The following is a 23,199-nucleotide window of genomic DNA, read 5'->3' as shown; positions in this document are numbered from 1 at the left end:
ACTGTAGGGCATACTGTACTCAAGGCTTTGCTAAGTGTGTCGTACAGCGAAAGATTAGAGAAACTGGGCCTCTTCTCCCTTGAACAGAGGAGATTGAGAAGAGACATGATCGAAACATTCAAGGTACTGAAGACTTAGTAGATAAGGGCAGGTTGTTCACCCTCTCCAAAATAGGGAGAACAAGAGATTCTGTACGAACGTAAGGAAGTTCTTCTTCACAACATCGAACACTGTGCCAACATGGCATCTGAACTTACTAACAATGGTAACCTGGCTATCTTCACAGTCTTTCTGAGGTAGTCTCTGCTTAGGCTAGCTTTTCTGTTGAGAAGGGCCCGGGTGCCCCGTTCTCCTCTTTGACAGGTTTGGGAGGTGTTTCTACTGTCCAGAGAACTATTAGTCCAAACTCGGTTGTGGTCTATAGTGGGCGATCCAGGCACTAGTGTCTAGTGAAGGTGTGCACAAAGGACCATGTTGCCGCTTTGCAGATGTCCTCTACCACGAAGGAGTGGAGGTTGGCCACTGTGGTTGCCATTGCTCTTAGCTGGTGCGCCATGGCCCTGCTGTTAGGCTAGAGCTCTCTTGTTTGTAGCAGAATTCTGGCTGGGGCTTCTGTCATGCTTAGGTCCCAGGAGACAAAAAGTTGTGAGGACTTGCACCACGGTTGCGTGCGCTGCAGGTAAATCTTCAGCGCTCTGGTGCAGTCCAGGGTGTGTAGTGGCTGCTCTGAAGGAGTGGTGTGTGGCTCCGGGTGGAAGGAGGGGAGCACGATTGTTTGGTTTGTAGAAAGATTTATGGATGACTAATCAGTTACATAAACAAATACGTGCCTGTTTTAGTCAGATGCTAGAGAAAACCATAATCTCCTTACCCAAGGTTCGTTATTTTGCCAGTTTATACTAAGAATAGAGACCCAGGCTAATGAGAAATACTTTTATTATGAAAATAGAAAAATATAATTCATAAGCCAGCAGCAATAACTAATTATTATTCATATAATGTCCGAATACATTTATGAAACTCAGTACATAATTATTACAACACCCTTGTTAGATAAATAAGTAAAATTAATTCTTACACTCTAAATAATTCCTTATAATAATAATACCTGAATAGCAACAATCTATTACAGTTTATCACCAAGAGTAGCTTTACAAATCCTTATCCCGAACCACAATAGGATTCATTTATCTAACCCCAGCTGATAAGATAATAGAATTCCGTATTCTCACTATCCAATTAGGCCTTAGCCCGGGAGATGGAATTATTCTTCTCAGCACGAAAGATATGAATTCCCTTGGTACAGGAACAAGAGTTTGTCAGCCACTGGTCCAGCTGTAAATTAGGTTGGCAACAAAGGTTTCCTTTATGTGATGGAATCCAGATGTTTAAAGTCCGGTTCTCTCTCTCAGGCAGAGAGTCAAAAGGGGTAACTTTTCAGGTCTTAATTATTATAGAAGTGCAGAGTTATTATAGAAGATGCAAGTTCACTCACATCCCAGCATAGACTAAATTAATAATTAGGCACATTCCACTTGGTTCATCAGATGACCTCTCCGGACCAATCCAGAAGCATAACTTAGATGAATAGCCTTTCTGTATAAAGTCTCGTACAAGCTGTGAAAAAGAAGTACAGGAGCAATAACTCCCCCAAGATTCACATAGGCAGAGCATGTAGGCATAGCTGGATGTCCTTAACTAGAATGTAGTTCTGGTACATACCCAGAATGCAACAGGCAGAAACAGCAAAGATCTCTTCTTGCAAGGTTTAGGCTGGAATGATTTCTTGTAAACAATGGTTCAGGCTTGATGATGTCAGAGAGGCCTAACCTTCAGGTACAAATAAGGAAACACCCCTACAGGTTGATGTGGAAGGGGGAGACTACCTTGGGAAGAAATTTGGGGTAAGTTCTGAGTGAAGCATTGTCATGTTTGAATTGTGTGTAGGGAGGGTATGTCACTAGAGCTTGCAGTTCACTGCTGCACCTAGCTGACGTGATGGCAGTGAGGAAGAGGGTTTGCCAGGTGATGAGCTTTGAATTTGCCTTCTCCATGGTCTCGAATGGACGTTCCATGAGGTGGCGGAGTACAATATTGAGGTCTCAGGCTGGTGGTGGCGGGTGCAGAGGTGGGTGGAAGTTTTTAAATCCTTTCATGAATCTGGTCACCAGGGCATGGACATGAGGGTCCCCCCATCGATGTTATCATGGAAGGCCGAGTTGGCGCTTAGGTGCACTCTTGACGGTGCTTGTCTTGAGGCTTCCCCTTTGAGAGGTATAGCAGGTAGTGGAGCACCGGCGGAATTGGGCATGAAAAGGGGTTCAGCTGTTCTGCTTTGCACCTTGTCTGGAACCGCCTCCACTTGAGCATGTACGATTTTATGGTAGCTGGACATCTGGCTGCTAACAGGACATCTCTGACCTCTGGCATCAGGTGAAGTGGGGCTAGAAACATAGAAATAGACGACAGATAAGGGCCACGGCCCATCTAGTCTGCCCACCCCAATGACCCTCCCCTACCTTTCTCTGTGAATAGATCCCACATGTCTATCCCATTTGGCTTTAAAATCAGGCACGCTGCTGGCCTCAATAACCTGAAGTGGAAGACTATTCCAGCGATCAACCACCCTTTCAGTGAAAAAGAATTTCCTGGTGTCCCTGTGCAGTTTCCCGCCCCTGATTTTCCACGGATGCCCCCTTGTTGCCGCAGGACCTTTGAAAAAGAAGATATCTTCTTCCACCTCGATGCGGCCCATGAGATACTTGAATGTCTCGATCATGTCACCCCTTTCTCTGCGTTCCTCGAGTGAGTACAGCTGCAACTTATCCAGCCGTTCCTCGTACGGGAGATCCTTGAGTCCCGAGACCATCCGTGTGGCCATTCTCTGGACTGACTCCAGTCTCAGCACATCCTCACGGTAATGCGGCCTCCAGAATTGCACACAGTATTCCAGGTGGGGCCTCACCATGGATCTATACAATGGCATAACGACTTCAGGCTTACGGCTGACGAAACTCCTGCGTATGCAACCTATGATTTGCCTTTCCTTGGATGAAGCTTGCTCCACTTGATTGGCAGTCTTTATGTTCTCACTCACGATCACCCCTAAGTCTCGTTCTGCTTCAGTTCTTGTTAGGATCTCGCCATTAAGGGTATAAGTCTTGCATGGATTTTGGCTGCCCAGGTGCATGACTTTGCATTTTTTGGCATTGAAGCTGAGTTGCCAGGACCTAGACTAGCGCTCCAGTAGGAGTAGGTCGTGCATCATGTTGTCGGACATTGAATTTATGTCTGTTGTGCTTTTGCCCACCACATTGCTTAGTTTGGCGTCATTGGTGAATAATGTTATTTTACCTCGCAGCCCTTCTGCCAAGTCTCTTATAAAGATGTTGAATAGGATAGGGCCCAGGACCGAGCCCTGCGGCACTCCACTGATTACCTCCGTCATTTCGGAGGGGTGCCGTTCACCACTACCCTCTGAAGCCTACCTCCAAGCCAGTTCCCAACCCATTTCGTCAATGTGTCGCCCAATCCTATAGAACTCATCTTGCTCAGCAACCTGCGGTGTGGTATGCTATCAAATGCTTTACTGAAGTCCAGGTATACGATGTCCAGGGACTCCCCAACATCCAGCTTCCTCGTCACCCAGTCAAAAAAGCTGATCAGGTTGGATTGGCAGGATCTCCCCTTAGTAAATCCATGTTGACGGGGATCCTGTAGATTCTCCTCGTTCAGGATCGTATCCAATTGGTGTTTGATTAGAGTTTCCATTAGTTTGCACACTATTGATGTGAGACTCACCGGTCTGTAGTTTGCTGTCTCCATCTTGGAGCCTTTCTTGTGGAGTGGAATGACGTTAGCCGTCTTCCAGTCCAACGGGACGTTACCCGTACTAAGGGAGAGATTGAAGAGCGTGGATAGCAGTTCCGCCAAGACATCACACAACTCCCTGAGCACCCTGGGGTGTAGGTTGTCAGGCCCCATTGCCTTGTTAACCTTAAACTTTGACAGCTCCCAGTAGACATCCAGGTCGACAGGGCCAGTGTTTGTAGGTCGGGTTGCATTGTGGTGCTCTGGTCCTGTATGATGAGGTCCAGTCTGTGCAGGAGGCGTACCAGTAGCTGTACCGCTAGGCGGTGAAGGAAGGAGAACCATGCCTGTCTGGCCCAGTGCAGGGCGATGAGTATTATTGATGCCCCATCTTGCATGATCTTCCTTATAGTCTTGTGGATCAGAGGTGTGTTTGTGTGGTGTATGCGTATAGCAGCTGGTGTCCCTAATGGATCGTGAAAGCATCGGAGCACAGGCTGGACTGGGATGGTCGTTTGGAACAAAAGCGTGTGCACTTGGTGTTGGACTCGCTGGCAAATAGGTGTAGCCCAGGGATTCCCCATCTCTGGAAGAGGTCCTGCATCATGCTGGGTTGGAGGGACTATTCATGCGGGTCCAGCTTCTGGCTGAGGCTGTCATAGAAACATAGAAGATGACGGCAGATAAGGGCCATAGCCCATCAGGTCTGCCCACTCTACTGACCCACCCCCAAGTCTACTATCCTAGGGATCCCACTCCTGGTGACAGGTTTCCTTGGCTTAACCCTCTAAGGGATCCCACAGGGGCATCCCATTTGCTCTTAAATTCTTGCATGTTGTTTGCCTCGATCACCTGCACCGGGAGTTCGTTCCAAGGATCAACCACTCTCTCGGTGAAGAAATATTTCCTGGTGTCGCCATGAAATTTCCCACCCCTGAGTTTAAGCGGATGCCCTCTTGTGGCTGAGAAAGAGAATCTCTTCTTCCATCTCGATACTGCCGGTAATATACTTAAACGTCTCGATCATGTCTCCTCTCTCCCTACGTTCCTCGAGTGAGTACAGCCGCAAATTTTTCAACCTTTCCTCGTACGATAGATCCTTGAGCCCCGAGACCATCCTGGTGGCCATCCGTTGCACTGACTCTACTCTCAGCACATCTTTTCTGTAGTGTGGCCTCCAGAATTGCACACAGTATTCCAAATGAGGTCTCACCATGGTTCTGTATAATGGCATTATGACTTCAGGCTTCCGGCTGACGAAACTCCTGTGGATGCAACCTAACAACTGTCTTGCCTTAGATGAATCCTTCTCCACATGATCAGCGCTGATGATCACTCCCAAGTCTCGTTTTGTTGAAGTTCTAGCTAAGGTCTCACCATTCAAGGTGTAAGTTCTGCACGGATTTCTGCTGCCGAGGTGCATGATCTTGCATGTCTACTAGGGTGTTGTGGATGCCCGGAAGGTAGGTTGCCTATAGAGTGCCGTTGAAAGTTAGGGCAAACTCCCAGATTCGGCAAGCTTCCCGGCAGAGGGGAAGGAAGCCCATGCCCCCCTGCCTGATAATATAGAACTTTGCTACTTGGTTGTTCGTCTAGATGAGAATGGCTTTGTTGGAGACCCACTGGACAAAGGCTCATAGCATTTTCCCAATGGCCCGGAGTTCCGCTTATGTGCCAGTTGTTGGACATCTTTATATTTTGAAACTGAGCTCCTTTGTCTCCCAATCAGGGTGACATGGAAAACTGGAGTGCAAAGCCCAGTGGGGAAAGGTCACCCCAGGGAGGAGAGAGTGGTAGTGAGAGGAGCCTCTCTCTCTGTGCTAGGGAGAACAAAAGAGTATTAGGACAGACAGAGGTCTGGAACTGAGAAGGTTCAAACAGGGGATAATTGAGGAGGGGTCCTGCATACACTGCTATGGACAGCCCACCTGGTCCAGGACAGAGCAGACACATTGTTTATGGAGTGCAAGAAAATCTGATTTCTATTTACTTTGGAATTACATGTAGGAGAAATAGCTTTTTTAAATTTTTCCCTAAACTGTAAATATTGTTTGTGGATTGTGTTTTGTTTGTGTTTGGTTGTTTTCTTGGTTGTTTGTTTTTGGGGTTTTTTTGGGGGGGGATCCTTCAAAGTTTCACTGGTTTGACGTTGTTGAAGTTCATTCTTCTGTGCGGATCTTCATTTTTTTGGTGACAAGAGACTTGAGGAAAGGGTGGGAATAGCCTTCCAGTTCCTGACCATTTAAATCACTTGTACAGGACTATCTGGGGATATTTAGTGGCACTTAACCAGATAGTGCCACTGAATATCCTCTCTAATCACCTAGGCCAAAACTAGCAAGTCTGTGGGTGGTCTGGGAGTGGAGCTATGGCAGAGCTGAAACTTAGACACTTAACAGCAATTTTCAGTCATCTGTCCTAGCTTTATGGCAAGTTAACAAGGCACCAGTCTGAATATCAGCCAGTGCCCGGTTAACTTCCAGGTCAGCGGTCATACCTAAATATTCATTGCTGGAAGCCACACATGCCTCAGCATTGAATATTCAGGGTTAGTAGACCCAAAGCCAGAAGTATCTTGCCAGCTGGGCCCAATGGATTTTCAGAGCAATGGACACTGCCTGCCCCAAATAGTCCATGTAGGGTACTTGGCCACAATTGAATATGGGGACCTCAGTACTGCAATAGCAAGGGGAGCTGTAGGAGTGAGGCATATGAGCAGAGCTGAATATGGGAGTCAATATTGGAATAGCAGGGGATTCTGCGGAATGGGAGTGCACTGGTAGAGCTGTGTGTGTGCGTAGAGTCTCAGTAATGGGATTTCAGGGGGTGTTGCAGGGGTGAGAGTGAGGTGCACTGGCAAAGCTGTGTATGAGATAACCTAAGACTAGCCATACTAGGTCAGCCCGGTGGTTCATCTAGCCCAGTATCCTGTTTCCACAGTGGCCCATCCAGGTCAAAAGTACCTGGCAAAACCCCAATTAGTAGCAACATTCCATGCTACCTATCCCCATGTCTGTCTCAATAGCAGACTATGGGCTTTTCCTCTAGGAACTTGTCCAACTTTTTTTTTTTTTTTTTTTAACCAGCTGCATTAACTGCTGTTACCAGTAGTGGAATTGTAGGAGGTGGTGCAGGGTCTGAGTGAGGTGCATGGACACAGCTATATGAAAATTTCACTATTGGAACTGCATAGGATGCTGCAGGCTAGAAATTAGGTGTATGTAAGGAGCTATATATGGGAATCTCAGTATTGGTATAGCAGGGGGTACTACAGGGTAGAACCAAGAAGCACTGACATCTTCCCTTCCCTCTTATATCTGTCCTCTCTTTGTATAGGTCTCTCTCACTTCTGTCTCTCTTTCTCTTATCACTCTATTCCCAGTTCTTGTTTGCATGGCTTATTCCTGGCATTGCCAATGAACTCGTTCCAAGGTTTTTAAATGCCAAGTGGCACTATGGGCAGCTGGTATTACCTTTCACCCACTGGCCTCTTTAGTAGCTTGATTTCCCAGAGTGGAAGGAAGGAAGGAAGGAAGGAGAAGGAGGAGGGAAGGGTGTTCTGCTTGCAAGATGTCGACATAATGGCCTCAGTGTTCTGCTGGTCCTTTAGTAGCCTTCTCCATGGCTGCAAGCCCAGCAGGGTTCCCAGTCATTCCCATAGCAACCAGGTTTATGGGAATGAATGAATATCTGTGCTCAGACAAGGAGGGGTCCGAGGTGGGGGTGAAGAAGCAGCTAAGACTAGGTGCCAGATTTTCTACAGACGTATGTACTGAGCTACAGTAACGGTTGAGGGTCTAACTGATCTGAGACTGCTTTACCCCAGGAAGGCAGGAATCGTGAAGGTTGCTGGAGAAAGCCTGGGAATTAACTCTGTGCAGGAAGAGGGACATCCAAAACAACAATCTAGTTTCAGCTGTTTATGTTGTCCCTGCTGGATTGGTCACTGTGAAAACGGGATACTGGGCCAAATGGACCATTAGTCTGACCCAGTATGGCTATTCATATGTTCTTATTTGGTGCAGATTAAGCTCAGCTGGTAGAGAGGATTACCCTAATGGTTAGAGCAGCAGTTACAAAGCAGAGAAATAAGGGTTCAAGTCCCACCGCATTTTTTTAACCTTATTCCTTTTGCTGATGGATCTCTAAATTGCGAAGCTCTACACTCTCTAAATTGCAGCTCTACACTCTCGAGGAACGTAGGGAGAGGGGAGACATGATCGAAACATTTAAGTACCTCACGGGACGTGTCGAAGTGGAAGATGATATTTTCTTTCTCAAGGGACCCTCGGCCACAAGAGGGCACCCGCTCAAACTCAGGGGTGGAAAATTTCATGGCGACACCAGAAAGTATTTCTTCACAGAGAGAGTGGTTGATCATTGGAACAAGCTTCCAGTGCAGGTGATCGAGGCAGATAGCGTGCCAGACTTTAAGAATAAATGGGATACCCATGTGGGATCCCTACGAGGGTCAAGATAAGAAAATTGGGTCATTAGGGCATAGACAGGGGGTGGGTAAGCAGAGTGGGCAGACTTGATGGGCTGTAGCCCTTTTCTGCCGTCATCTTCTATGTTTCTATGTAAGCAGTGTGATGAGACAGTGGCCAGAACCAGATGGATGTTAGGGTCTATAAAGAAATAAGGAGTTGACAATGAGTTAGATTTGCATGCAATGGAGGCAGTGCATGCAAATCTAACTCATGAGTATTTATGTTTAAATGATTTTTATTGAGCAAAGAAAAGTACACAGATTCAACAGTTTCACCCATTAAGCAGAGCTCAAAGTTTTCAATAATACAAAATCCACTCATGAGTATTTATTGCAAATATCCTGAAAACCTAACTGGCTGGGGTTCCCCCAGGACAGGTTTGGGAACCACTGTTAAAGAGCATGGGGTTTATTTTATTAAATGGTGTGGTACCATGAGGGATGAGGGTAGGCTATTAATGACACAGCCAGACAAGATTGTGAAAGATTATAAGTAAGGCCTCAAAAACCTGAAGCCTGTTACTTCAAAGGGTCAGGAACAAAAGGACACATGTCCAGATGCTCTAAAATCATCGTTAAAATCCTCTGGGTTGCTGTGGGGCTGGTAACAGTATAATTTGAAAAAGGCGATTGCATGCAAATGAGTATCCAGGAGTTCCGCTGTAATGCCATCCGATCAGTCATTTGAGAAAGCAACTGACACATGCGCAGAGCCGGCAGGGAAGCCCTGAAGCAGCCTCCTGCCGCTCAGTGGTTCTCTGCCCCCTCTGCCATCAATTCCTGTTCCGGGGCAGAGGACCAGTACAGCCAACAGTATGCCCCTTAGCAGAGCAGCTCTACGCGCCTGTTTCTTATTCCTTTGCAGATTGGAAGCAGCAGCAGCAGGGAACCCAAGGTAACCCAGGAAGGGGGAAGGGGTGTAAAACAGCTGGATGGAAAGGTAGAGAGAACAAGAAGACACTGGATGGAGTGGGAAAGAGAAAGGGGGGTCATATTAATAGAAGTATGACAAGGGAAAAAGGGGACCCTGGGGTCTGGGTGAAAAAGGAGTAGAGGGAAGACACTGGATGGCAGGATGAGGGAAGAGAAGGAGGGACATGCAAAATGGAAGGATTAGGAGAGAAAAACGGGACACTGGATGGAAAAGGGATAGAGAGGGGAAGGAAGCCTATGCCCCCCTGCCTGATGATATAGATGGATGTGGAGATGCTGCAGACACTGGATGAAAGGTGAGGGAAAGGGAAGGGGGACATGCTAAATGGAAGGATGAGAGAAAAGGTGACATACTCAATAGAAAAGAGACAGAGAGAATATGCAGGATGAGGAGAGAAAGGGGGGGGGGACACTGGATAGAAAAGTAGAGGGGAGATGCTGGATAGAAAGATAGGGAGAGAAGGGAGACACTTGTTGGAAAGATGGGGAGGGGGCATACTAAATGGAAGGATGAGAGAATAGGGGACATGCTAGATGCAAAAGGCATAGACAAATGCTGGATGGAAGGATAGGGAGAGTCAGAGGGGAGACCCAAGAGAGAGGAGGAGTGAAGGGGAGAGAAAGAGGGGGGGCACACTGAACAGAAGTAGGAAGTGAGAGAGAAGGACCTGCTGGATGGAAAGGGGTAGAAGATAGAGTAAGTGAAAGACTGGGGAATAAGACGGCATGATAGGGCAAGGTGACTATGGACTGTGGAGGGCAGGGCCATGTGTCCTTTTATTTGTCTTAACAAATATGGTAACCCTAAAGGGCCTTCTTAACCCAACTCTGCCTTTTATACTTTCTTAATCCAACCCCGCTTTTTATACTTCCTGGTTCCACCCTTCCCATGCCACTTCTTCCTTGGGAGGAGCTATGGAAATTAAGGTGGCTCTGACACAGTGAAGGAGTTTCCAGCAGGGGGAGTGGTAGCGTCCTACCCTCCCTCTCAGTTCAACTATGCCCGATTGAGTGCCTGCCATGTCATAACAACAACCATAACAAACTAACAGAAATAGGAATTCCACCCTAAATTTAAACACCCTCTTTCAGGGATACACAGGCATGGATGTGGGGAGGAAAAAACCCATTCTTATCAGTCCTCATACCTCCCTATCCCCTATATCCTGTTGACAGGTTCCTTACTGCATTAGAGGAGACCCCTTATTGCTAGAATGAAAGTAACCATTGCAGATACTAGCAGAAGTAATTATTTTTTAATCTGCTATTTTTAACAATCGTGCACAAAACACCAACCATTTAATCCAGAAGTGTCTTTCTCTGCATCTAATATAGACAGATGCCGTTTCAGGGCACTTTCCATGTCTTCTTTTGAAATACCATCCTCCTTGTATAGTCCAAAGAATACAGCCCAGCGTTTTGACTGTTTCTCTCTGGCTCCTACTCAAAGCAGCCTTGGTTCTGCATATGCCATGTGCTGTTTGGTCCAGTTTTGGCACCCCCGGGACTTAGAAGAGCATTGTAACTAGTATTTTCAGAATAAAAGCATGATTTTATATTTGTATGTGGAAAGGACACAATACCAGAGTATATATACCAGTATAATTCAATCTGCATCTACCTACAGCTTTTCAGCTTTTCCCCTCGTCCCAGCCATAATTCCCCATTCTCTATTTTTCCTCAGCCTTTCAGCATCTCTCCCCCTTGCTCTCCTCCTCCATTAATGGTGACGTTATCATGTGAGCTATTGTAGCACAGGCTCCCATCTTATGCAGTGAGACTCTGCTTAAATAGCATGATTAGGTCTACTGTCAAGATGGGTTATTTTATGACAAGCTGGGTCAAACTCACTGGGAACCACCAAAAGTTTAAAAAAAAAAAACCCCACAGAGTGAAAAAAATACTTCAGAAACACTGCTTTGCTACAATTTTGCAACAGAGTCATCAGTCACAAAGAAAACTTAATGAACAATTCCTCATTTCCCATATATTGTTTCTTCATTTTAAGGCAAACGAACTATGTGGAATTCTACTCAGCGAGTTCATATACATAGAATAGTGAGGAAGTAACACGTATATAGGTTCTAAATTCAACCTTAAACTGTAAGCAAATACAGTTCACTTATCTTGGACATCTTCAGCTAAACTCCGCCTGCAAAAATGTAACAAGTGCCATAACAATCCATTCCTGACAGGGAATCCCTGTTTCGCAGCAGCTGCATCAGGAGAAGATTCTACTGTTCTGACTGTCCTCTGTTACAGTGCAGCTGTTGCGAAACAGGGATTCCCTGTCAGGAATGGATTGTTATAACACTTGTTGCAATTTTGCAGGCGGAATTTAGCTGAAGATGTCCAAGATAAGTGAGCTTTATTTGCTTACAGTTTAAGGTTGAATTTAGAACCTATATAAATCTTACTTCCTCACTGTTCTGTAAGTAGACTCACTGAGTAGAATTCCACATAAGTTTGCTTTAAATAAAGAAACATTAATATAAACGAAGAAATGTTTGTGGAGTTTTCATGATGACTGTTGACTGTAGCCAACTCCATTGCACAGTTGAAGCAGAGCAGTGTTTCTGAGGTATTTTTTCTGCACATATTTTGACCTTTGATGGTTCTCAGTGAGCTCAACATCATTTGCTCAGAAACAGTTTTTTGTTGAGTTTCTTTGTTTTTTTAAATTTCTGTATAGATTACTGCTTCACCTTATTTCTTTATTTTTGGTTCTTTTACTACAAGTCATGCTAGTTTAGCACAGGGCCTCATTCCATAAAAGTGAACATATTGACTGTTCTTGTATTAAATAGCAAGGGAAATAAGAAAGATGTTAAACAACAAAAGAGCTAGAATAGAGCTTGAGGGAAAATAATTAATTACTGATTGTGATGAAGGCAAATGAAGTGAGAATGAATGATCCAAGAGGAATGAGACAAATCAGTCAAGTACTGCACCAGTTCTCTGGTCATCCAAAGAAATCAATCACATTTGTTTGACATGTTGCCTTGGATCTTGTAAGCCATTGGATACTACAAATTGTACTACAGCAGGGGTGTCAAAGTCCCTCCTCGAGGACCACAATCCAGTCAGGGTTTCAGGATTTTCCCAATGAATATACATGAGATCTATTTGCATGCACTGCTTTCAATACATATTCATTGGGGAAATCCTGGATCTTTGGTCTGAAGAAATGGGAACACATATCCCCTTTCTACCACAAGTTGCACTGGCTGCCATTCAAATCCAGAGTCCTATTTAAGTTCTCTTGCATCTGTTACAAAACCGTATCTGTATGTCACCAGACTATCTTTACCCCCACTTCAACCTGAAGTATAATAATAAGAGCTCCCGCAGAATAACTATGTTGGCTTTTCCCTCACTGAAATCATGTCGTCTTAAAAGATTCCTCGAACGAACCTTCTCTTTTCAAGCGGCAAAACTAAATTCATGGCTCGCCCAAATTATACTTGACGCCTCTTCATTCCTCCACTTTAGAAAAAAGCTCAAAACTCTACTTTTCAATGGACCAAATCCTTAATGCTCCCCACTTCCGCCTTAACGTTCCCCTTCTCCACACTAGAAAACAGATCAAAATCTCTTCTTTACAACAGATTAAACCCTTAACCCTCCCCTCCCCCTCCTCAACGCTTCTCACCTCTTCCTTCACTTTTTCCCCACCCTTCCAAGATTGTTGCTCCCCCCTTTTACCTAACATGCTTTGCACCCCCTTCTCATAAATCCAATTGTATTCTCTTACAGTACATACTGTATATGCTCTGTATTAGCCCTTCCCTCACCTAAATTGTCAATGTAAACTAGTTTTGACCTTTCGATTGCCTTGCTATGTTCTTCTTTTCCCAATCGCACTGTATGTAATTCATCTATTTGTTGTGAACCGCCTAGAACTCCCTGGATATGGCGGTATACAAAAATAAATTATTATTATTATTATTATTTATACAAATCTTTAAGAAGTCTCACCAGAACCTGTTTGAGCTCCTTCAATATCCTTGGATGAATCTCAGTTGGCCCCATGGCTTTGACAACTTTCAGTTTTTCCAGTTGTTCATAAACACTTTCTCTTCCACAAACAGTGCAATATCTATTCCATTTCCATAAATGTCTTTGTTGGCCAACAGAAGTCCTTCAGGATTTTTGTCTGTGAACACAGAAGTCTGCCTTTTCCTCACCATTCTCCACATGTCAATTCTAGGCAGCTTTCAGTCTTTTGATTCCATTTCTAATTTCCCTCCTTTCCCCAAAGTCTTGTCATCTCTCTTTCCACCCCTTTTATCAAGCTGCACTAGAGGTTTTAGTGTGGGCTGGAGAGGTAAGTGCCCCAACACTCAAAGAATTTATATGAGCGTCAGAGCATTTACAGAACCATCTTTCACATTTTTTGAAACACAGACATCTGCCCAGCACTGGCCTCACTTCCCAACTATTAGAGCTGCGGTTGAAGCCCTCTCCAGTCAGAAAAACCAGGAACAAACTCCACAATCCAAACAGGAACAAAACAAACCACAGTGGAGTAATAAGTGATGTTGATGCAACTTTATTCCTTAATGATAGAAATCTGTGCGATAGCCATCGCACAGATTTCTATCATTAATAATAATAACTTCATTTTTATATACCGCAATACCACAAACAATTCAGAGCAGATTACGGAGGAAGAGACTGTATACAGAAAGCGATATTACAAAAAACTTTCAAAATTACATTAGCATGGACAGGTTAATCAATTTTTTCCTGGAAGGGTATTAGAGCCACATCAAAGCAGAAGTGAAGTCAGAGAAATTTATCAGAGATAAGTTTTGATTGACTTCCTAAAAGTTTGGTAAGAAAGTGCATATGAGATAAAGTTGGTTAGACGTTTATTCCATTTGCCTGCTTGTAATGATAGTGTTCCATCTAGGAATCTCTTGTAGATATAGCCTTTCAAGGAATAAAGTTGCACATCAACATCACAACATCACTCCACTGTGGTTTGTTTTGAAGCCCTCTCCAGCCCATCCAGTTCTATGTTGCAGATTCAGAACACAGACCATAGAAGTCTGCCCTGTCTTATCATATTTGGGATACAGATCGTATAAGTCTGCCTGGCACTTGCCTAACCTCCCAGCCACTGGAGCTGCTGTTTAATAAGCACTGCTAAGTTTTGTTTTGATTCCATCCTTTTCCTATATAGGGATTCTGTGTTTATCCCACACATTTTTGAATTCCACCACTGGGAGGGCATTCCAGGCATTCCCCGCCCTCTCCATGAAAAAGTACTACCTGATGTTACTCCTAAGTCTACCACTCTGTAACCTCAATTCATGTTCTCTAGTTCTACTGTTTCAACATCTCTGGAAAAGATTGTTTGTATATGAATACTTTTCAAGTATTTAAACATCTGTATCATATCTCCCCTCTTCTTTCCTCTAGAGCATTCATATTCCAGTCATCAAATCTCTTCTCATATGTTTTTTGGCACAAACCCCATACCATTATAGTCATCTTTCTCTGAAGTGCTTCAAGTCGTTTTATGTCCTTAGCGAGATACAGCATCCAAAAAGGAACCCAATACTTAGGGCTCCTTTTACTAAGGTACGCTAGCAGTTTTAGCGCACACTACAATACCGCGCTCACTAAAGGCTAATGCCTCCATAGAGCTTGCGTTACTATTTTTCGTTTAGCGCGTGGATTGTGTGCGCTTATCTTGATCGCGCACTAAAACCGCTAGAGCCCCTTAGTAAAAGGAGCCCTTAATGTGGGACTTCATGAATGACCTGTACAGGGGAATTAACACCTCTTTTCTTCACTGATTATGTCTCTCTCTATGTAGCCCAGCACCTCTCTGGTTATGGTCACAGCCTTTTTACATTGTTTTAGTATCTTGAGATCCGTAGACACTATCACCTCAAGGCCTTTGTTCTGAGCTGTGCTTATCAGCATTACATCCACTATCTCATACATCTCCTTTGGATTTCTACACCTCAATTGTGTAACTCTATACTTCTCCATATTTAATTTTAACTGTCAGACCTTAGATCATGGGTGCCCAATACGCCAATCACGATCGACTGGTAGATCTCGAAGGCAAAGTGAGTCTATCGTGGAGCCCATCCCGGGCTCCGTGATAGACTCACGTTGCCTTCGCGATCTACTGGGCCGATCAGCCTTCCTCTCCCCGACATCCCCCACCGCCGCCCCAAGCTCTCCGTGCAGAAGCCTTATCCCCGAAGTCAATTTTGACGTCGGAGAGGAAGTTCCTGGCCAACCAATCGCTGCCTGGCTGCCCCTGAACTTCCTCTCCAACATCAGAATTGACGTTAGGGAAAAGGCTGCTGGCTGTTGCAGCATCGGAAAATGAAGAACTAAGCAATGGCGGCATCTGCGGTAGCCTGGGGGCCCAGAAGTCGGCGGTGTTTCCAGAAGTCGGCGGTAGCTTGGGGGTCTGTTCCCAGACGACAGCCCTGGCAGTGGCTTAGGGAGAAAGAAAGGGGAGACAGAAAGACAGAGAGGCAGAACAGGGAGACAGAAAGACAGGCAGGGAGGCAGAAAGAAAGAAAGGGGGGCAGAGAGACAGAAAAAAAGACAGAGAGAGAAAGAAAGTAAGAAAGGGGCAGGGACACAGAAAGACAGACAGAGAGAGAAAGAAAGAAAGAAAGAAAGAAAGAAAGAAAGAAAGAAAGAGAAAGAAAGAAAGAAAGAAAGAAAGAAAGAAAGAAAGAAAGAAAGAAAGAAAGAAAGAAAGAAAGAAAGAAAGAAAAAGGGGAGGGGCAGGGAGAGAGAAAAAAAAGTTGGACTCATGGAAGGACAGAGATGTTGGTTGGGGAATGGAATGAGGTCTGGAGGAGACGAAGCATGCAGGAGGCTGAAAGTGCAACCAGAGACTCATGAAATCACCAGACAACAAAGGCAGGAAAAATTATTTTATTTTTAATTTAGTGATCAAAATGTGTCCGTTTTGAGAATTTATATCTGCTGTCTATATTTTGCACTATGGCCCCCTTTTACTAAACTGCAGTAGCGGATTTTAGCGCAAGGAGCCTATGAACATTGAGAGCAGTGCAGGGCATTCAACGCAGCTCCCTGTGCTAAAAACCGCTATTGTGGTTTAGTAAAAAGGGAGGGGGTATATCTCCGAATCATACAAAATTCAGCAGTACGACTGATCTTCAATATAAAAAAATGGGACCACATAACCCCTTACTATCAAAAACTCCACTGGCTACCCCTAGAAGCAAGAGTGCTGTTCAAATTTGCCTGCCTTTGTTTTAAATCCATTCTGGGTTTGGCTCCCCTATACCTGATCACCCACTTTAAATTGGACTATTCCACCAGGCCAAAACGCAGAATACAAATATTCAGCCACCCAATAATAAAAAACTGCCAATACAAAAGATTCCTTGACAGAACTCTTGCGTTTCAAGCAAACCAACAGAATGGCTGGCTAAGTAATCTCATCATGCACCCTTCATCCTACCTTAACTTCAGAAAACTAGTCAAAACCAACCTGTTTAACCGATTTGTAACCAAGAACTCCTAAAGACTTTCCCCTGTATTTCACTTACTTGTACTTGATGTCTCTACAATGCGACTTTCACTCTGTTTCTCTTCCCCCCCACAAATATGCATGTATTCTAAGACATCACTGTTCTTCTAAAAATTCATTGTATTCAAGGACTTCATTGTTATATCTTCACTGACTGCCCAGCTCTTCATATTGTAAACCACCTCGAACTACTTTGGCTTTGGCGGTATATAAAAAATAAAATTATTATTTGTCTGTTTTTGTATAGTTGTTACTGAGGTGACATTGCATATTTTAAAGTCATCTGCCTTTACCTCTTTGAAAAAAAACCCAAATATAAATGATAAGTAATATTTTCTCTGCGTACAGTCTGCTTTGTGTTTTTTTTAAATTTTTTATTGTAGATCATTTTGATTTGGTCATTTTAAAAGTAGCTCGCAAGCCAAAAAAGGGTGGGCACCCCTGCCTTAGATCATTCTTCTAATTTTCATAGTTCTCTTACATCTTCTACTCCCTCTGGGATGTTCACTGTGTTACTTCTTTGTGACATCTGCAAAAAGGTAAACTTTTCCTTCTACCTCTTCAGCAGTGTCGTACACAAATATATTACAATCCATTTTCTTTATACAGCCAGTTCACTAAAAAAGTGCAGTAACTGGCTATAATAAATCAACCTCAACATATGATATTCCCACAAGGCCTAATACATATGTGATGCCACCACAAGGTGTAAGTATATGTGATCCTTCCAAGTGGCCTGACCATGCGTGAGATCACCATAAGGCCCAGCAGGACCAGTCTTAGTAATTGCAGGACCCGGTGCAGATCATCACATGCTATCATGCCCAAGTCCCACTCCTCTTTCATGCACAAAAGTTCTTCACCCCTAAACTGTACTTTTCCTTTGGTTTTTTGCAGTCCAAATACATGACCTTGCATTTCTTAGCTGCCAAATTTCAGATCATTCTTCTAGCTTTGCTAGATCCTTCCTCATGTTATCCACACCATCAGGGGGGTCTGCTCTATTGCAGATTTTGGTATCATCTGCAAAGAGGCAAATTTTTACCAGACAGCCCTTCAGCCATATAATAAAAATGTTAAAAAGAACAGGCCCAAAAACCGAACCTTGAGGCACACCACTGATAACATCCCTTTCCTCAGAGCGTTGCCAGAGGATTTAGTAAGAGCAGATAGCGTAGCTGGTTTTAAGAAAGCTTTGGACAAGTTCCTGGAGGAAAAGTCCATAGTCTGTTATTGATAAAAACATGGGGGAAGCCTGTATTAATAGCATGGACTATTGCTACACCTTGGGTTTTGGCCAGGTACTAGTGACCTGGATTGGCCACCGTGAGAATGGGCTACTGGGCTTGATGGACCATTGTTCTGACCCACTAAGGCTATTCTTATGTTCTTATCCTCTGTTGCCTTCCGCTCAACCAATTTCTGACCCAGTCTGTCACTTTGGCACCCATACTGAGAACTGATGCCTGCAAAGCAGCGAATTGTGAAGGCTGTCGATGATGAGAGAGAGAGAGATATCCATCAGTGGAGGAGGGGAGGTAGAGGAAAACTGCATGCAATTGGGGAGAGGGAGGGGTAAGGAAGAAAGTAATCCAATTGGAGGGATGGGAGAAGGGAGAGGAGAGAATGATGCCAGACCAAGGGGATGGGAGGGACGGAAAGGAAGAAAAGGAGATATTAGAGCATTGAGGGGGAGTGAGAGGGAGAGATGGACAGGAAGGAGAGGAGAAAGATGCTAGGGCATTGGGGTAGGGAAGGGAAGGAGATAGATACCATATCATGGGGTGGATGTGGGCTGGAGGAAAGGGAAGAGAGAGAGAGTGATGACCACATGGGGTAAGGTGGGCTGGAGGGAAGGGAAGAGAGAGAGGCCACATGGGCTGGGGGGGTGCTAGAAGGAAGGGAGAGAGACACTGGACTGAGATCTGGAGGGGAAGGGAGAGAGGGTGCTGAACCTTCAGGGAGGAGGAGAAAGAAGGGAAGGAAAGGTACAGAGATGGAAGATGGATAGTGAGCATACAGAAAGAAGAAAATGTCAAAAGGCAGGAGACCCTGGTGAGTGAGTTAATAGAAGACAAACAGAAATCAGAACCTGAGTCCTACATAATTTGAAAAATAAAATGACCAAACAATAAAAGGGAGAAAAAAAAAATTATTTTCTATTTTGTGATTATAATACATCTGATTTTAAATGTGTATCCTGCCAGAGCTGGTGTTAGACAGCGAGCACGAGCTAGGACCTAACAGTGTTTGTTTTGTTTACACATGACAGCGCCAGGGGCAAAGGGGATGGGGTGGGTGAAGAAGCTGCAAAATAAACCCACCAGCTAATTGAATCAAATCAATTTTTTTTTCTTGAATCGAACAGCTCTACTCTAAACTTGCTTCATCCCTGGTGCCTGCAGCAATTAAGGCACACTACTATGGCCAGCATCGGACCTTCCTCTGTTGGGTCCTGCCTTTTTTGAGGTAACTTCCTGCTTCTGCATAGGCAGGACCTGGCAGAGGGAAGGTCCTGATGCCAGCCACAGCAGTGTGCCTTAATCGCTGCTAATGCCAGGGATAAGATCGCAACTTCCAGGAAGAACCCAGCAACTTTCAGGACAGCTCCACAGTCATAGGAGCTGCTCCACCAATCCCTAAGGCTGATGGAGGAATGAAGCAGGTCGAGGCCAGTGTGGGAGAGTCAATCCACCCCCACAACGTCCTTCTGACATGCTACCACTTACAGGAAGAACCCGGGAACCTTCAGGGCAACTCTACAGCCATAGGAGCTGCTCCACCAATCTCTTAAAAATCTCCTGTATAATCTTCCACATCCTACATGTGAGTTTCACCATGCCACTTATAAACTTATTCACTTCCTCACGGTCCACTTCATCCAGACATCTTAGTAAGCTTCAGATGGACTACCCCTCAACAAAAGGCCTCAGATACAAATGTATTTTCAACACTATGTTTACATATATCAGCACAAAGATATGGAACAACCTTTCAACTACCATCAGATCTGAACTGAACCACATCACGTTAAAACTAAAGACTTATCTCTTTGTCACCATATCCACCACATGAAACTGGCCCTTGAACCTACAAAACACCCTGCAACTTCTATGACACTACACACACTGTCATCCATATGATTTTGGATTATAAATTTACCTCCACCTTCTACCTCGTAGCACCACTTCTCAAACAGTTCTAGTCTATCTTTTCTTGTACAGTACCTGCTCTCAAACTGTTTTGAAATGTATTTCCTATAGCATCCTTGTACTGTATCAAATTATATCTTTTTAAATTGTACTGTAAGTCACCTTGAACCTATTTAGGCTTAGTGTGACTCATAAATCCCAGTTTAGATTAGATTAGAACAACCAGGAGGGATGCTGGATTTGAGGTGGGGAGAAGGAGACACCCAGGAGGGGGAGAGAGAGGGAAAAATGGGCTACTGTCCCTGTCACCCCTGCCTAAGACAGGCCTTGAGCCTTGAACTGCAGATTTCCGTGTTCTTGGAATTGCCTTTGGGTTGCAGATCTGTGACTGATTTTGATACAGCTCTTCCAAATCTTGAATGAGGTCTGGAACATTCTGTCCCTGCTATTTCTAAATATCTTCTGTCAGCACAACATTAAGATTTGATGCTGGGTGCAGGGTTATACGTCATAAGTGCGTGTGGGGCTGCCTCTGTGTTTCTCACTTTCATCCCAGACAGGATTTGGCAAAGAGTCAGCCTGGGTGCACATCACTGGGAGCTGTGAACACCTGCTCCCACTGCCACAGCTCATAAGGCTGCATCTACATCCCTCAGCAAGACAGGCTTGGGCCGCAGCCCAGCTCCCAGGAGAAATCAAGTCTGTCTGCAGCTGGATGGAGACAGAGCACAGCAGAGTGCCACTGCCAGCATGAGACATGCCAAGTGGCATAGATAATATCCGGTGCTGCCATGGAGGCAGGAGCATCTTCCACAGGCTGAGCAGAAAAAGAACACCCCAGCTGCTCTCATCCGGCCCTGGGACAGGATAGGGGCAAGGCAATGCGATGAGCTGACTGCATTCAGAAGCACTGCTTCATTGATCTGAGGCATGAACAGACTTTGGTATCTGAAGTGGTAAAGATAAAACACCAGAACCTCCCTTTAAGATCAAATTCAAACTCCTTCTCGCATAATCCTCTCAAAGCAGTTACTGTATGAAAGAGGATATAGACAGCTGCGTTTGTGTTTTCTCTTCCATCCAATTATAAAAAAAGCCCTTTCTGCACATCACTACTGTCAGTTTAATGCCCAAACCAGGGACAAATATAGTAATTTGTGGAACTAGAGCATCCATGTATGCTGTACTTCGGGCTGTAGTCAGGCACCAGATCTGCTTCACTGAGTCCAGATATAGGTACACACACACACACACATACACTTGTTCTCATATTGATGGGGGTTGTGTCTGTATTTGAGCATGCGGGAGGTGCACATCTACCCACACACCACCTTACCTATCCATGTACCCCACTGCATACAGGTCAGCAGCATGTACATATCTGATCTTGCAATGTCTTGACTATGCATGTGTGCCAGGTTGTGAATGTATGAAGGGCGATGGTTGGTTAGACATCACATCTAATCAGAGGCTGTGTGCAGTGGTAGTTCCCTGCACAGATATTCTCATGCTCCCATATACCATGCACACACCACGGCATTCAGGTGGGGTGATATATATCGGTAACAGGGCACAGAGAACCACCTTTGCGCTGTGCATATAGCTACATACGCCTCTTAAGTATTTGCTTTCCTCGGTACTGTTTCATTCTGAAAATATTTTGCTTCATTATTTTCTTTGTAAACTATATGTTTGAAAACTGAGAGCAGGGTTTGTGACTGTGTAACCGAGCAGCAGCAATATGTACTGTATCTGTGCCTCTTCGTGAGGCACTAGGCATTGGGCCAGAACTGGGGATCGTGTGTGTGTTGGTACAGTGCTTATCATGGCCCAACTGCTGCCTCCTTCGCCCTCCAAGGTTGGAATCCAACTATGCCATTCTTCAATTCAAGATTAACACTCTCTGCTCCAGTACAAACCCTGTGCAGAGGCAGAAGGGATAGGAGCACATTTTAATCAGCAAACTCCAAGAAAATAATGGCAGACAGTTCCCATCTTTGTCATTAAAATCAAAGTAATGTTCTGTAGAGATGAATTAGAATTGGGGATAAAATAATCTGGAATTTAGGGGTGAATATAGCTGCAAGCATACAGCTGAGAAAGTGAAAGGCCCCCAAATCTGAATGAGAAGTTGTGGGAGGGCCAATATAAAAGGGGTTTATCCCATCGGGGCTTCTGGAATAAAACTTCTGTTGCTTCTACGGAGTCAGATATCTGTGCAGACTGGATGATTTTAGATTATTTTTGTGTCTTAGGGTTGCTCTTGTACAGTTTTCATTATATTCTAATTATTTTTGTTATGTTATGTGCTTTTGTTTTAGAGATCGCACTGCGAAAGAGCTTGTTTGACTCGTTTTTGGGTTTAACCAATCGTTTTTCTATCCAGTTGTAATCCGTATGGTTCCCTAAGAAGTAGGTTTAATACCTTTTTGGACCCCTGAGGAAGGAGTGCTTTTTCGAAACAGGGATCATGTTGGGCCCCAATTTTTTAACCCAAATTGGACCATATCTTGGATACAAAGTATTATTGGTTTTTGATTAAAGACTTGGCATCTTATACATCATCTCTGCAGTTTTCCTTCTTGTTTGTCTTCTATCTTATATCCCACCAAATCCTCATTAATTAGAGTTCTAAGCGGGTTACAGGCAACATGTAGATGGCCATTTTCAATAAGATGTCTAAGTCCGACTTTGGACATTTCCTGCAAAGCGTCCAAATTCAGAGGTATAGAAAGGGCCATTTTTGAAAACCGAACTGCTAGACGTCCCAAAAAAAATTGGGGGAAAAATTGTTTACTTGCATATCTAGGCTACTGGGATGTACAAGCTGCCAAAACGATCAAAGTTATATCCATTTTCGACCATAAAAATGTCCAGGTTGGAAACATCCAAATGCTCTGCATTTGCATGTAGGAAGGGCCAACTTTATAATGGACTAGCCTCACAAACATTAGTGTAACAAGAAAAGAATGCCATTATCAATAGGAAAGACCTAATCTAAATATTGATGAGAAAAAAATTCTCTTTTTGTTGTGGTCTCCTGAATGCAGTTTTCTCATGTCCACTGACAATCTAAAAATGATATCAAATTAAATGCCAAGCTAAAAAAAATTAGTTTTCAACATAGGCTTAAATTTTGGAAATGAAAGTTCACGTCGAATAACTTGTGGAAGGTCGATCCATAAGGTTGGAGATTAAAAGAAAAAAGCAGAATTATGAGCTGATTCATAATGAGGTATTTTTGGAGCAGGAAGTACCAGTCTCTGAGAGTCAAT

At 44.2% G+C, this 23,199-nt stretch overlaps 1 protein-coding gene across 4 annotated transcripts in view; it reads left to right on the top strand.

The window, feature by feature from the left end:
- Positions 1-22,481, top strand: part of LOC117364690 — a 195,761-nt gene extending 173,280 nt beyond the window's left edge. For all 4 annotated transcript variants that reach the window (XM_033954170.1, XM_033954171.1, XM_033954172.1 and 1 more), the window contains one exon: positions 22,246-22,481. In XM_033954170.1, the coding sequence (XP_033810061.1) occupies positions 22,246-22,316 (71 nt within the window). In that variant the 3' untranslated portion in view covers positions 22,317-22,481. The remainder of the gene's footprint in view (positions 1-22,245) is intronic.
- The last annotated feature ends 718 nt before the right edge of the window (positions 22,482-23,199 follow it).

This window comes from Geotrypetes seraphini, chromosome 8 (assembly GCF_902459505.1).
Source record: "Geotrypetes seraphini chromosome 8, aGeoSer1.1, whole genome shotgun sequence".
Lineage (NCBI taxonomy): Eukaryota > Metazoa > Chordata > Amphibia > Gymnophiona > Dermophiidae > Geotrypetes > Geotrypetes seraphini.
The sequence above is the reverse complement of the archived record's forward strand: the minus strand, read 5'-3'. Positions and strand labels throughout refer to the sequence as shown.